This window comes from Rutidosis leptorrhynchoides, chromosome 6, assembly GCF_046630445.1.
Source record: "Rutidosis leptorrhynchoides isolate AG116_Rl617_1_P2 chromosome 6, CSIRO_AGI_Rlap_v1, whole genome shotgun sequence".
Classification (NCBI taxonomy): domain Eukaryota; kingdom Viridiplantae; phylum Streptophyta; class Magnoliopsida; order Asterales; family Asteraceae; genus Rutidosis; species Rutidosis leptorrhynchoides.
Window position 1 is genome coordinate 26,197,943 of NC_092338.1, and position 17,960 is coordinate 26,215,902.

At 32.5% G+C, this 17,960-nt stretch overlaps 1 protein-coding gene across 1 annotated transcript; it reads left to right on the forward strand.

Annotated features, from left to right (window-relative positions):
* The first annotated feature begins 3,053 nt into the window (after positions 1-3,053).
* LOC139853501 (uncharacterized) lies at positions 3,054-3,983 on the forward strand. Its single transcript, XM_071842892.1, has one exon. The coding sequence runs from the start codon at positions 3,054-3,056 to the stop codon at positions 3,981-3,983; it is 930 nt and encodes a 309-aa protein (XP_071698993.1).
* The last annotated feature ends 13,977 nt before the right edge of the window (positions 3,984-17,960 follow it).

The following is a 17,960-nucleotide window of genomic DNA, read 5'->3' on the forward strand; positions in this document are numbered from 1 at the left end:
TCAAGAACATGGAAGATTCAAGCTTTCTAGCTTTGAATCTTCACCAACTTTGTAGATCTATATTTTTCTTACTTTAATCTTGTTATTTTGTAAAAAGATTCAAACTTGTGTTTGTAATCTTCATGTATCTTAAAGATCCAAGCTTTATGCTTCAAGATCTTCAAGAACAACCAAGATGCAAGCTTTCTAGCTTGAATCTTCATATCTTGTTGTTGGATCTAAGTTTTCTAGCTTATGATCTTGCTGTTTTGTTATAAGATCAAAACTTGTGTTTATGGTCTTCATGAAACTTAAAGATCCAAGCTTTATGCTTCAAGATCTTCAAGAACACTAAAGGTTCAAGCTTTCTAGCTTTGCAACCTTGTAACTGGTGTGAATAGGGATCCAAGCTCTCTAGCTTAGGGTTCCATCACTTCATTTGACTTAGATCATGTTCATACTTGTTTGATTGATGTGAAGTTTGTAACTTTGTTTGTAAATAGGACTTGTAATTGTGTTAAGACTAAGGATATGATGTAACCTTGGTTCATCATCCATCTAAGACTCTTAAATGAGTTGTGTTACCACTTGGTCTTAACATATTATGTATTTATGGTGGAATCTTGGTCAAAAGTGATGCTAAACCATCAACGAGTTGTACACTTGAAGCTACAAGCATCAAGGATGAGAACCGTGATGAGCATCAAGCACCAAGAACCCCACCAGAGCACTTGTCCACCAATTTTCGTATCTGATCATGCCACCTGGGCTACTTTAAAGTTGATTTTAAGTTATTTTGTTTCGATTAGATGATTTTCCGTTTAGACCTCGTCTTAATCCGAGTTACGATTTAGGATCTATGGCCTTCCGAAAGTCAATACTCCTTTGTAACGTTGTGCTGAAAATTCGGACCTACTCGCACTTAAACCGTCAGCACGGTCAAACGAAGACAAGTTAGGTTCTGAAAATGGGTCAGCGATTAGGGGACTCATATATGGACCCATAGCCACTGACTATGTATCTTTTCGATTTACGTAGAGGTCGTAACAGCTGACCGAAGTCAGCCTATTGTTTCGATCTCTATTCTTGTCAAACTTACTTAGCTTTTATGATGATGAACGATGATGATGATGACACTTAAACTTATTTTATGCACTATTAGAATTTATAAATACAACCTACTGACCTAGTAACCCTTGATTTAGGTTGACGACCTTTCGGACCGACTTACTACTTGCGTACTTTCATTACCGACTTTACCGCTTTTATCACTGTGAGTTATAGCATCCCTTTTTACTTTAACTATTTTGGGACTGAGAATACATGCGCTTTTTACGTTTTACATACTAGGCACGAGTACTTAAACTTTATATGTGTGTGGGTTATACAACGACATAAACATTCCCCTTAGCACGGTAACGTTTAGTCATTGGTTTTTGAACCGGTGAACGCGAATCTTAGATATGGATCCATAGGGTTTGACATCCCCACTCTGGCTAGTCGCGCTAGCATTTAACGGGTGTTTAATACTTCATGAACATACGCACTCACCAAGTGTACTTTCAGGGGGTTATAAATGTTAAGTCTAGTTACCGGGTGCCCACGGTTATACATATACTTTTCATACTGTTTTGTTACACTGAAATCTCGTGGCCTACCTTACATTACTGTTACAATTTAAACTATAGTTCACCAACATTCGTGTTGACTTTTAATCATGTATTTCTCAGGTGCCTAGAGGTTTCTTGCTTCTGCTGTTAGATTTGCTGTCATGCTGTTAAGGACTTGCTGTATTAGTTATCCGCTGCATTACTAGAGATGTCTCATTCATGGAACTTTTCTGTTGCATTCGTAGTTTATGTTAATTTCAAACAATGGCTTTGTAACGACCTTAGGGTCAAGTACTTATGTTTATTCTCCTATTCGTAGGATGCACGTTATCTTTTGTAAAACGCTATTTTTTTTTGAATGCAAACTGGTTTTCAAACAGCATATAGTGTTTGACCGTGTAAAGATCCTGTTGTTGACGAATCGTACACGATGGTTTTGTACGGGGCGTCAAAACATACCCGTAGCATGTCATGCATTCTCTTACATGTTAAAAGGAGATGCTAGGGTTTGGTTTGATTCCCTACCAAGAAACTCCGTAGCTAGCTTCGACGACCTAAAACGGCAATTTAGGTCTAAGTTTAGTCAGCAAAAGAGACACAAGAAGAATCATGTGGCCGCTCATGGGATAAAGCAAAAGGATAGTGATGGTTCTAGAGCCTTTCTTGCTAGGTATACCAACGAAACAGCAAATTTCCAACCTACCAGAATCCCAAAGAATATCTGGGTTACTTTACGGATCTAGGGTAAGGCCTCTCATTGAACATCTTAGCCGAGACCTACCAAGCACTTATGAAGCTTTGTTAGAAAAGACATATATATGGTTAGATGCTAAGGAAACAGCCGGTAACTTCGTCCTAGACGACACCCCTATGAATAGGCGAAAAGAGAAGTCAGAAAGAAGGGACGATAAACATGGTAGAAAAGAGGATAGGGGGAGGTTCCATCCTTACTGAAGGGAAACCGGAGCTGGGATCTTGGGGGAATTAATAAAAACTCCCAAGGAAATCCTAGCAACTGAGAAAGCCGCCAACAAGTTCAAAACCCCGGGAAAGATGTCCAACAGAGGAAGAAATAGGGATATGACCAAGTTTTGTGACTTCCACAATGATTTTGGGCACGATACGGATGAATGTTTCAACCTCAAAACAGCCATTGAGGAGGCTGTTAAGTCGGGCAAACTGTCCCATCTCATAAAGGGAATTCGGGAACCAAAGAAAGAGAGGGTACATGAAAAGAAAATGGAGGATACGAGGCAAGAAGCAGAAAATGCAATCCTGGCAATAGATTCACACCAGCCTTATAAGAAAAGAGAAAGATGTCGTGTCATCTGAGAATGGAGTGAAGTGTCGTTCCCGGCCCTCGATACCATATGTCCTTCGGACCTACCGGTCACCATAAATGGAAAGATTTTCAACAGAGAGGTACGAAGGATATACCTCGACAGTGGAAGTGCTTATGATGTGATGTACGAACATTGCTTCGAATGGCTAAGTCCCACCATCAGAGCATGGTTAGGTACCCCAAGAGCACCCTTAGTTGGATTCTCTGGAGAAAGGTGTTGGCCCATCGAAGAAATTGATCTCGACTTCACAATAGGGGAACCACCATTAGCAAGAACAGAAACCATTGATTTCGTGGTAGTCCGAGCAAACTCCCCACATAACATCCTGCTCGGGAGGGTAGCTATGAAAAAGATGGGTATAATCGTATCCACGGTGCATCAAATGGTCAAATTCCACACCCACGAGGGGATCGTCACCCTCGCATCAACGTATGACAGGAATAAGGTAATCTTCGCCATAAAAGAAACAATGAAAGAGCCAACCGAGTGTGTCCTAGGAGCTTCGGAGGAGGATCCACAAGTAGAAAAGATATCAGTAAACCCGATGTTTCAGGATCAGCAGATCAGCATAGGAAAAAACTTGCCAGCATCCACCAAGCAAAAGCTCCGAAAGTTACTTCAAGCCAATGTGGATGTATTTGCTTGGGAAAATAGCGATATGACCGGGATACCACGAACCATCAATGTACAAGGGTCGTCCTTCATAACGGAGCATCGACTCAACGAGCACAAACACATCGAACCAGTGCATCAGAAAAAACGAAACTTGGCACCAGAAAGGGACGAAGCGGCATGTAAAGAAGTAGAAGACCTGTTAAAAGCGGGAATAATTCGCGAAGCAAAATACCCCTCGTGGGTCGCTAATCCCGTGATGGTGAAGAAATCAGACGGAGGATGGAGAATGTGCGTCGACTTCACCAACATCAACAAAGCATGTCCCAAAATTGTTACCCCTACCCGAAATCGATTGGAAAGTCGAATCCCTAACCGGGTACCGATACAAAAGCTTCCTGGATGCTTACAAAGGGTACCATCAGATCAAAATGGCTAAGGAGGACAAAGAAAAAACATCCTTCTTCACCAGCAAGGGAATTTATTGTTATCAAAAGATGCCCTTCGGTCTAAAAAACGCAGGGGCAACTTATCAAAGGCTAGTCGACAAAGCCTTTCACGATCAGCTGGGAAGAAATCTGGAAGCCTATGTAGATGACATGGTAATCAAAAGTCGGAAGGAAGAAAATTTGATAGAAGATATCCAGGAAACTTTTGATAAGCTCCGGGCAATAAACATGAAGCTGAACCCAAAGAAATGTTCCTTCGGAGTTGAAGAAGGAAAATTTCTTGGGTATTACATCACCAGAAAGGGGATCCAGGCGAATCCGGAAAAAGTGGACAGGTTAAAACAGCTCCAAACCCCCGCAACCATAAAAGACATGCAGAGCCTGAATGGGAAGCTAGCGTCACTTAGCAGATTCGTATCAAAGGGAGCAGAGAAACAACTACCCTTCTTCAGAATTCTGAAGGGATGCTTGGGAAAAAAGAAAATTGTCTGGAACGAAAAAGCAGAGAGGGCATTCGTTGAAATGAAGGAATACATCGCCAAACTCCCTACCTTAACCTCTCCCGAAGAAGGAGAAACACTCTTCATATACTTGGCTGCTTCGAAAGAATGCATCAGCACAGTATTGGTCACCGAACGAGAGAAAGCGCAAGTACCAATATACTTCGTCAGTCGAGTACTTCAAGGAGCCGAGCTGAATTATCCAGAACTTGAGAAACTCACTCTAGCACTCGTCCATACAGCTAGGAAACTCCGAAGATACTTCCAAGCACATCAGATAGTGGTACTTATTAACAAACCAATCAAGCAAGTGCTCTCGAAACCTGAAAAATCGAGGAGAATGGCCAAATGGGCCATTGAGTTAGGAGAACATGACATTGAGTTCCGGGTCAGGCATGCAATCAAAGGACAAGTTCTAGCAGATTTCATCGCCGAAACAGATAGTGTAAATGAAGAAGACGTGAAGAACTCAACCCAAGTTATCACCCCAAAGATCGAAAATGAAGAGTGGAAGTTGTACACCGACGGTGCGTCAAGCTCCAATGGATCAGGTGCTGGTCTAATGTTAGTAAATCCCGAAGGAAAAAAGTTCACTTATGCACTTCGTTTCGAATTCAATACAATCAACAACGAAGCAGAGTACGAAGCTCTGCTAGCAGGATTGAGAATGGCGAAGGAATTAAAAATCCTTCATCTCCGAGCCTTCTTTGACTCACAGCTAGTGTCTAACTAGATCAAGGGCACCTTTGAAGCAAAGCAACCCACCATCCAACAATACTTGTCAAAAGCAAAAGAACTGATCGAAAGCTTCAAAAGTTTTGATATCGAGCATGTCCGAAGAAGTCAAAATAAGAAGGCAGACGCACTGAGCAAGCTTGCTTCGCTAACATTTGAGCACCTCGCAAAAGAAGTCTTGGTGGATGTGCTAGAAAAGAAATCAATCCTAGAAGAAGAAGTCAATGACCTCATACAAGAAGATGAGGTAACATGGATGACTCCGCTACAATCATATCTTGAGACAGGGAAATTACCAGAGGATAGAAACGAAGCAAGGAAGATAAGGATAAAGGCACCTTCATACAAAATGATGAACGGAGCACTATACCGAAGGCCCTTTCTCACCCTATGGCTTCGATGTGTGGTGCCAAAACAAGCAACTGTCATAATCCAAGAGATGCACGAAGGAATATGTGACTAATATAACCCTTAGGAGGATTCAAGATGTGCTTATCGCTAGCCGGAATAACAATATCGTCAGATTTCAAACCAAGCATTTCAGTCAGATACGACAGCAAGGTGGGATTAACATTGCTAAAAGAGGCCTTAATACCACGTTTAGACATGGTAAAAACAAACAAAAAAGAAAAACGTAAGAAGAAATTGAGAGTATCTTAGTATGCGAAGAAGAAAGGTTTCCAGAAAAGTAAGAGTTTGAATGGAAATTAAGCACAAATAAAAGGGAGAAGAGGAAGGGTTAAAACCTTAAGGGAAAGAGTGAAAGGACCCACTCATATACATTATAAATGATTCACAATAGTTGATTACATTGCGAGGTATTTGACCTCTATATGATACATTTTACAACCATTGCATTCGTTTTTAAAAGACAAACTTTCTTTACATCAAAAATTGACAGGCATGCATACCATTTCATAATATCCACTATCCAACTATAAATTGATTTAATAATAATATTTGATGAACTCAATGACTCGAATGCAACGTTCTTCAAAATATGCTATGAAAGACTCCAAGTAATATCTTTAAAATGAGCAAATGCACAGCGGAAGATTTCTTTAATACCTGAGAATAAACATGCTTTAAAGTGTCAACCAAAAGGTTGATGAGTTCATTAGTTTATCATAATCATTTATTTCCATCATTTTAATAGACCACAAGAATTTCATTTCCAGTTCTCATAAATATACGTCCCATGCATAGAGACAAAAATAATCATTCATATGGTGAACACCTGGTAACCGACATTAACTAGATACATATAAGAATATCCCCTATCATTCCGGGATCCTCCTTCGGACATGATATAAATTTCGAAGTACTAAAGCATCCGGTACTTTGGATGGGGTTTGTTAGGCCCAATAGATCTATCTTTAGGATTCGCGTCAATTAGGGTGTCTGTTCCCTAATTCTTAGATTACCAGACTTTAATAAAAAGGGGCATATTCGATTTCGATAATTCAACCATAGAATGTAGTTTCAATTACTTGTGTCTATTTCGTCAAACATTTATAAAAGCGCATGTATTCTCAGTCCCAAAAATATAAAAGGTAAAAAGGCAAATGAAACTCACGCATATAAATATTGTAAAACAGTTATTAAAACTATGCATGAATTCACCGTCCAAAAATGTAATGAGTAAAAGGGAGCAAATGAACTCACCATACTGTATTTCGTAGTAAAAATACATATAACGTCATTGAACAAGTGCAAGGTTGGCCTCGGATTCACGAACCTAAATTAATTATATATATTTATGTGTTGGTCAATATTTGTCTAACAAATTAGGTCAAGTCATAGTGTACCACAATCCTAATGCTCGAGACTAATATGCAAAAGTCAACAAAAGTAAATTTGACTCAAAATAATTTCCAAAAATCTATACCTGATTAATATATAGTTTAAATATCGTCGTTTTATATTTTTAAATATTTTTAAAAGATTTATTAGAGTAAATAATATAATATATTTATTAATAATTAAAATTTTATATTAAATTTATATAATTAAATATACTTCTATATATATTAAGTAATAAAATTTATAGGGTTCATTTAATATCATAAAGATAATATGATAGGTATTATTAAAGTAAGTTATTACACGTAGTAAAATATGTTTGTATCACATATTTATTTTATAAAATAATATCTATAATGATAGTAAGTAAAAGTTGTATTATTTTGTAATAATAATTATTATTATAAAAATATCAATATTTATAATTACTAAGATGACATTATGATAAAAAGATAATTCTAATTATGATAACTTTAATATTTACGATAATTTTTAATATTATCTTTAAAATAATAATTCTATTTAAAATAATAATAATAATAATATTTTATAGTACCAATGACATTTCTATTAAAATGATAATTTTTGTTAAAATGATAGTTTTAATACTAACGATACTTTTAATAATAATAGTAATGATAAAAATAATAAGAACGATAATTTTATCTAAATCAATATCTTATAATATTTTAATTTCATCATGATACTCTTACTCATTATTTCCTAATCATTTCGTTTAATAGCTTTTAATCGTCTTTTATATCGTGTTCATAATAATGATAATAATAGTAATCAAAATATATAGGTGTTACAAATATTTGTTTTAATTACACTAATATTAATAATGATAGTTACTATAAAATTATTAACGATAATACTAATAATTATCTTAATGATAATATAGTAATAATAATAATAACAATAACAATAACCATTTTTAAATAATGATATATATATATATTAATAATGATAATAATAATAATAATAATAATAATAATAATAATAATAATAATAATAATAATAATAATTGGATAATAATAATAATACTAATTATAACTTTAACGATAATAACGATAGTAATAATAAAAAAATAACAATTTTTAATGATAAATCCATTTTATTGATAAAGATAATGATAATAATAAGATAAAACTAGAACGACGATAAAAACGACGATAATAATAATCATTTTTAATAAAAATATCAAAAATTCAATTGATTATAACTTCTAATCCGTTCATCGAAACCATTCGATATCTAAAGGAAAAGTTCTTAATTTTTCGCTAGCTTTCTAAGGACATGCATATCTTATACCTTATCTCAACCGCAAGTGTAACTAATTCAAGATTCAACCTAACCTGTCTAAGGGGCAATATCAAAAGTACAAGCATGCATAATCCTAAATACTCGAGCACTAGTAAGTGATACACTATTAGTATGTAAAAGTTAAATTATGAGTACTCACGTATCAATATTAAGATTCAATATTGCAGGAAAGGTACGTAGACGCAACAAAAATGATAAACACTATATTGACCTCACGAGCATACCCATGAACCATACTCAATCACCTCCATAGCTATAACCCATAATTTCCTTAATCCTATCCTACTCGAAAAACAATTTCGAAATCACTCAGACAGCACTCCGTCGTAATATTTTATGTATACTAGTAATATCTTGAAATAATACAGAGTAAATATATATATGTAAATCGATTGAGAGTTTATAGAAAAATATTTTCAAGTTTCTATGAAATAATGAAACCTATTGAATTCTATTTATAATAGATTTTTAAATTATTAAAGTGAATTATTAAAGTATGAATTATTAAAGTGTATTATTAAAGTATGAATTATTAAAGTGAATTATTAAAGTATGAATTATTAAAGTGAATTATTAAAGTATGAATTATTAAAGTGAATTATTAAAGTTAAAGTAAAGTAAAAATAAAGTAAAGGTAAAGTTTAAGTATATTAAAAGTATAAAACTATGTACGTATAATACGCGTATAAATATATATAATATTAATTTAAATCGTTATATATATTTAATAAAATAAAATATAAATATCGTTATCTTTATCATACTAGTTAAGTAATGAGTTGTCAAAAGTGGTTCTAGATATTTATAAAAGTTATATACGTTTTAATAATAAAGTTCTTTTTAAACTGAAAATGTTTTTGTATGTTTGAAACTAAATAGATCAATCGAGTCTTTATGAGATTCAGTCTTCCACTATCCTTTGTCTAGTTCTCAATGATTGACAGTTTGTTCTTATTTATAAATCACTTTACCATTTTCTGAATATTGTTAAAATGGAAAGATTTCTCAAATCAACGTGGGCCTTTCAACAGAGACTTGTAATCATAATTCAATATATCTGATAATTCAATCATTTGATCTTATCTTCTAATTCCATTGATAACTATTTTGAAACAGATACAATCATATAAAGTATTTAATCTAATATTTTGTTTACGTTTCAAGTTATAATATATATACACATATACATATATAATCATATTCGTTTAATGGTTCGTGAATCGTTGGAACTTGGTCGAGGTTGAATGAATGTATGAACATAGTTTAAAATTCTTGAAATTTAACTTAACAAATATTGCTTATCGTGTCGGAAACATATAAAGATTAAAGTTTAAATTTGTTTGAAAATTTCCGGGTTGTCACAGTACCTACCCGTTAAAGAAATTTCATCCCGAAATTTGAGTGGAAAGGTCGTGAATGATAATAAGTATGTTTTTATGATGCATACGGGCTGAAAATTAGAGTTTTATCATCAGCGAATAATTTGGATAAACAATCCATTTATATGAAGAGTACGAATGAAGCTAACATAGAAGAGTGAAATGAGTAAGTGTAGATTCATCTTATCATTTGACGTAGATATGATTGATTCCAAGATTTCAAGGGATTTGAAGAAAATCTTCTTAATAAGATTTGACTCTCCGGTAAACAAGGGAATTAGGATCCGCTTTAAATGCGATCGTCCATTTTAATTATTCTGTCGGAGATTTTCTTATAAATTCACCTCATTCGTTTCCTTACAACTCACACCTTCTGTTGATGCATTTTATGAAAGTCCTTAGACATCTACCCACGTCCATTGCAGGTACATCAGTTTACAGGCCACCATGATTGCTTGTTATTATCCTATCTGTGTTTGTATGTGGTTACAGGAACTGCAGGAACGAGATTTAGATGTTTAACTATGTTAGACTTAGTCAGACGTACGAGTGAAGCCTCATTAGTACGGCTGACAGGCTCATACGCACGGTTGATGCTGAGCTAAGTCACAATTACAACCTAAATGAGAAGACACGAGTGAGTGATCACCCGTACGGCTGATGAAGCCAACTCGTACGTGTGATGAATGAATCGTATGGGTGAGTCAACAGTAGGGGTATATAAAGTCTTATGTTCTTCATTTTAGGTTAAGCCTCTCATTTGTTACACACACTCAGATCTAGTGAGCTCCTCCGATTCTCTCTCAGTCCAAATCACCCAGGTGGTGAATAATAGCTCTAGGTGTTGATCTAATCACACTTGATTTAGTTGTGGTTTGACTAAATTAATCAAAAAAAAATTAACATATTCACTAGAGGGTTTGATTCACTTGTTCCGCCATTGTGTGAGTTAAATCTGTTGATTTCTAAGTTCCTAGTCATGTTTCATCACCTTCTATTCTTTCCCCCTGAACTCATATTTTAAAGTATTCATCAATATGCTCCATCCAGTTCTGATTCTCGATATACTTCTAACTTTCATATCGGTCATTCTTCTTTTTCATCTACCGCCGGAAGAATCTATTTACTTCTACTATACTCTTGGGTTTATAGTGTTTCTAGTTCTCCCGTGTCTTTATATGCATCGATATATATGGTTTATAATTTCTGGTTTGTCGTTGGGCTTTATATGTTCCCTTATATTTTAAAGTCTCTACTTCTGTCTTCTATAATCATTATCATTCACAGTTAATGCTCTCTTTTATTTGCTGCAATTTATACCCCACTTTCTATTTCGTAGTTTTATCCTTTCGTTTCTTCTTCTTGCGATTAAGTACCGCTTGTAATGGTCCAGAATTCACAGATATGAATTTTGGAATGAACATTGTTAATGTTCTAGTAAGGAAATTATGATGGCACGATCTTGACTTGTCAAATTACTAGAATACCTTGGAAAATGCCGAATCATCAAGAAATATTTTCTTGATATTTTAGAGGTTAAATAGAATACAAGAGTCGTATAACATGGCACATGATGATGTTATGATCTGTGAATCATCACGTTCCATTTAGAAACTCAGCATGACTTACTGTAATATAATCACATTGATCAAGTGTCATTATATTATACTAATTCATGCTTCAGTTCCCAACACTACTTCAAAATATTCCTATTTTAAACTTGAATGTTTCAGAATTTAGAAACTAAAATAGTTTCTTTTATGATGTAATACAGATAACGCGAAGAGGTAAATGATTTCAAATAAGAAAAATTAAGAAAATATCTTCAGAAATATGGAGAATATTTATAATGAAAGATATGATGATATTTTAGAATTTCTAATATCAGAGGATGATGAAGAATATTGTCCGCAGGGGTTTAGAGTCAGGAGCAAGGTATTCGTTAATGACTTCAGCAGGTACTGAATCATTTGGATCCTTTGAAGTCAGGTTCAGTCTTTGTAATTTATCCACAGCCTCCTTCCTACTTTGCTCAATCCGTTTTCCAGTTCCAAAACTTCTCTTTTTCTGCGCTTTGCCAGCACACTTCATCATTATCATCCAGCTTTTACTGTTTAAAGTCGTTTATTGTTTTTGCTGCTTCATCAGCATTTTTTTTTTCTATTTTCGGAGAACCAATTCGTAGTTCGGAGTGTTTTTCAGAAACTTCACATTCAAATTAAGTCTAGAAGATAGACGTTATATATACACATATAACTGTTGGCGTAGACATGCTGCGAGATTTCAAAATACTGATTGCTAATTCCCAATGATTCGTATGGCAATTCTCATTACAAGATGCGAATGAGTAAATGATGGGGTTTCAATGAATAATTATAATGACTTTTTGGAGAGGCTAAAGTCAAAGGGTAATGAAGTTGTTGGTACATCTGCTAATAATGTGGTGGAATGTAAAAGGTTCCCTGGTAACGATGGTGTATATCTCAAGGTTATAATAAGGTTAGTCTGACTGAAAAGTCAAAGTTGACTTGCTGGAGCTGTGACAAAACTGGCTACTTTGAATAGGAGTCACAAAGTTATTTTTGCTAATAAATGCCAAAGAATCTGACGCGGATACGTTGTTTAAACTTTTACTTTGGTTTCAAGAGTTTTTCGGGTACATAACTGTGGATAACATGTGGTTGGATCATCTCGATTGCTCATCATTCGAAGTGTCTTCAGAAATTTTTGAAGGGTTTGAACACAGATTGTAATCGTTAACATACATTTGATGTTCTAACACAGTTTTGAAGTCAAAATATAGCTTGTGAAAGATGTAAGGATCTAAGAGTGATGATTTTGGTCATATCTCAAGTTGAATTTTGAGATTTCAAAATCAGAATATGTAATTAAATTTTGAATGAGTATGGTTTTTTTGATTTCTATATAAGAATGTATATTGTTGTGAAAGTAGGGAGTATAATGGATGATTTGCTGAATCAGATTCGAAGAATGTAACATATTAATTGTGAATTTATATATCTCTCGGGTATTACCTACCCGTTAAAAAAAATTTCACAATTAATATTTTGTACAAAAGAATTTTATTACAGTCTTTATGAAAATATATATATGTATATTTTCTTCAGATGTAACATAGATTTAATGAGTTAATGTTAAATTAAACTCATTTGATTTACGGTTGAAACTAGAATTGTATAATCCCTAAAGGCTTTAAAAAGTACATAACTTTTACGCAGTATTTCTTTAATGACATTGAAATTATGAATCAATACTTCGTTATTTGTTGATGTATGATGTTCGGTTCATGGAATTCTTGTGAATTTCGCAAAATACGAATGATGTTATCTGAAAAGTTTCGGGTACATCGATGATGAAAGTGTAAAATCAAATATATACTTGATTTATTATGAATTGGAATTTGTTGAATTGCGACAGAGATTGTAGTTAACGCTGGTTAAGTTGCGGCTGAAGGACGTACATTATTGCATATTTGGAATATGAATTAACCGAGTAGTTAAGATTCACACACAATAGCTTAGCACGGAAAGATTTATTTCAAAATATATATATATATATATATATATATATATATATATATATATATATATATATATATATATATATATATATATATATATATATATATATATATATATATATATATATATATATAATATACATATAATTTCTTCAGAGGGAATGAGTTAATTCTTCATAACTCGTTGATACAATATACACGTTATTGATTCGTAATGATGTCCACAGTGATTCTTGAACTGACGGAGTTTGTGATGTTATCGGTGTTGTTGATTCGGATGTTGACTGTACTGACGATGCTGGTAACGCTGATGGTACTGTTGATGCTGTTGGTAAAGCAAGTTTAGCTTGTTAATCACACACCATTTTTGTCAGGGTTTCTACTCTTCCTTCTATCATTTTGGTTCGCTTAACTGATTTATGGTTAGGGCTAGATTAGATAATCTCTAAGACTTTAGAGATTACATAATTGCCGCGGAATGTTTCTCCAATGAAGTTATGAATTAATACTTCGTCAGTTATTGTTGTTGGTACTCCTTGGTATTTACGGTGCGTATGACGTTGATGCTCGTGGGACAGATTGTGAAGTTGAGGTTTACGACGCGGTTGTGGTTGGAGGTGGTAATGGTACTGTTGGCGTTGATGATGGTGGTACTGGTTATGCTGCTGATGCTGCTGCTGGTGTTTGTAATCTCTGCACCATATTCTCCAAAGCCACTACCCGAGCGCGAAGCTCGTTGACTTCTTCTATTACACCGGGGTGATTGTCGGTTCGGACGAGCGGATAAATAAAATCTAAAATTTGATGTAATATATAATCGTGACGAGATACTCTGGAAATGAGCGATAAAATGGTGTTTCGGACATGTTCGCCGGTAAGTGCTTCAGGTTCTTCGTCAAGAGGGCAATATGGTGGATGGAAGGGATCACCTTCTTCTTGTCTCCAATGATTGAGGAGGCTACGAACCCATTCCCAATTCATCCAGAATAGGTGATGACTGATTGGTTGATCTATTCCGGTCACACTGCTTTCGGAGCTTGAATAGGATTCCATTTCGGAATCTGAGTGACTTGAACTGATGACGAATTCCATTTCGTACGATTGGATAAAGGATTTTTTTTTCCGATATGAAACGATTTTGGCTAACGGATGGTATTCTAATTACATAGAATATATATATATATATATATATATATATATATATATATATATATATATATATATATATATATATATATATATATATATATATATATATATCAAAAGATTTCGTAGATTACGGAGGACTTTGCGGGATATGTCAGGCAAAGTTTAAAGTAATAGATACTATAAGATATGATTTAGCAGATATGCTAAGATATGAATTTTTGTCTATACACTATTCATGCAATCAATGCAGCAAGACGTGTCTTAGACTAAAAATGATAAGCAGGTAATTTCCTGAGGATGATAAGTAGTTAATTTTCGACACAAAATGATAAGCAAAACTTTTGACATGCAGACACGGTCGAAGTCCAGACTCACTAATGCATCCTATCGACTTATCAGTTAGACACACTAATGCAGACCTGGTTCGCTAAGACCACCGCTCTGATACCAACTGAAAGGACCCGTTCATATACATTATAAACGATTCACAATAGTTGATTACATTGCGAGGTATTTGACCTCTATATGATACATTTTACAAACATTGCATTCGTTTTTAAAAGACAAACTTTCTTTACATCAAAAATTGACAGGCATGCATACCATTTCATAATATCCACTATCCAACTATAAATTGATTTAATAATAATATTTGATGAACTCAATGACTCGAATGCAACGTTCTTCGAAATATGCTATGAAAGACTCCAAGTAATATCTTTAAAATGAGCAAATGCACAGCGGAAGATTTCTTTAATACCTGAGAATAAACATGCTTTAAAGTGTCAACCAAAAGGTTGATGAGTTCATTAGTTTATCATAATCATTTATTTCCATCATTTTAATAGACCACAAGAATTTCATTTCCAGTTCTCATAAATATACGTCCCATGCATAGAGACAAAAATAATCATTCATATGGTGAACACCTGGTAACCGAAATTAACTAGATACATATAAGAAATATCCCCTATCATTCCGGGATCCTCCTTCGGACATGATATAAATTTCGAAGTACTAAAGCATCCGGTACTTTGGATGGGGTTTGTTAGGCCCAATAGATCTATCTTTAGGATTCGCGTCAATTAGGGTGTCTGTTCCCTAATTCTTAGATTACCAGACTTTAATAAAAAGGGGCATATTCGATTTCGATAATTCAACCATAGAATGTAGTTTCAATTACTTGTGTCTATTTCGTCAAACATTTATAAAAGCGCATGTATTCTCAGTCCCAAAAATATAAAAGGTAAAAAGGCAAATGAAACTCACGCATATAAATATTGTAAAACAGTTATTAAAACTATGCATGAATTTACCGTCCAAAAATGTAATGAGTAAAAGGGAGCAAATGAACTCACCATACTGTATTTCGTAGTAAAAATACATATAACGTTATTGAACAAGTGCAAGGGTGGCCTCGAATTCACGAACCTAAATTAATTATATATATTTATGTGTTGGTCAATATTTGTCTAACAAATTAGGTCAAGTCATAGTGTACCACAATCCTAATGCTCGAGACTAATATGCAAAAGTCAACAAAAGTAAATTTGACTCAAAATAATTTCCAAAAATCTATACATGATTAATATATAGTTTAAATATCGTCGTTTTATATTTTTAAATATTTTTAAAAGATTTATTAGAGTAAATAATATAATTTATTTATTAATAAATAAAATTTTATATTAAATTTATATAATTAAATATACTTATATATATATTAAGTAATAAAATTTATAGGGTTCATTTAATATCATAAAGATAATATGATAGGTATTATTAAAGTAAGTTATTACACGTAGTAAAATATGTTTGTATCACATATTTATTTGATAAAATAATATCTATAATGATAGTAAGTAAAAGTTGTATTATTTTGTAATAATAATTATTATTATAAAAATATCAATATTTATAATTACTAAGATGACATTATGATAAAACGATAATTCTAATTATGATAACTTTAATATTTACGATAATTTTTAATATTATCTTTAAAATAATAATTCTATTTAAAATAATAATAATAATAATAATAATAATAATAATATTTTATAGTACCAATGACATTTCTATTAAAATGATAATTTTTATTAAAATGATAGTTTTAATACTAACGATACTTTTAATAATAATAGTAATGATAAAAATAATAAGAACGATAATTTTATCTAAATCAATATCTTATAATATTTTAATTTCATCATGATACTCTTACTCATTATTTCCTAATCATTTCGTTTAATAGCTTTTAATCGTCTTTTATATCGTGTTCATAATAATGATAATAATAGTAATCAAAATAATTAGGTGTTACAAATATTTGTTTTAATTACACTAATATTAATAATGATAGTTACTATAACATTATTAACGATAATACTAATAATTATCTTAATGATAATATAGTAATAATAATAATAACAATAACAATAACTATTTTTAAATAATGATATATATATTAATAATGATAATAATAATAACAACAATAATAATAATAATAATAATAATAATAATAATAATAATAATAATAATAATAATTGGATAATAATAATAATACTAATTATAACTTTAACGATAATAACGATAGTAATAATAAAAAAATAACAATTTTTAATGATAAATCCATTTTATTGATAAAGATAATGATAATAATAAGATAAAACTAGAACGACGATAAAAACGACGATAATAATAATAATCATTTTTAATAAAAATATCAAAAATTCAATTGATTATAACTTCTAATCCGTTCATCGAAACCATTCGATATCTAAAGGAAAAGTTCTTAATTTTTCGCTAGCTTTCCAAGGACATGCATATCTTATACCTTATCTCAACCGCAAGTGTAACTAATTCAAGATTCAACCTAACCTGTCTAAGGGGCAATATCAAAAGTACAAGCATGCATAATCCTAAATACTCGAGCACTAGTAAGTGATACACTATTAGTATGTAAAAGTTAAATTATGAGTACTCACGTATCAATATTGAGATTCAATATTGCAGGAAAGGTACGTAGACGCAACAAAAATGATAAACACTATATTGACCTCACGAGCATACGCATGAACCATACTCAATCACCTCCATAGCTATAACCCATAATTTCCTTAATCCTATCCTACTCGAAAAACAATTTCGAAATCACTCAGACAGCACTCCGTCGTAATATTTTATGTATACTAGTAATATCTTGAAATAATACGGAGTAAATATATATATGTAAATCGATTGAGAGTTTATAGAAAAATATTTTCAAGTTTCTATGAAATAATGAAACCTATTGAATTCTATTTATAATAGATTTTTGAATTATTAAAGTGAATTATTAAAGTATGAATTATTAAAGTATGAATTATTAAAGTGAATTATTAAAGTATGAATTATTAAAGTAAATTATTAAAGTATGAATTATTAAAGTGAATTATTAAAGTATGAATTATTAAAGTAAATTATTAAAGTTAAAGTAAAGTAAAAATAAAGTAAAGGTAAAGTTTAAGTATATTAAAAGTATAAAACTATGTA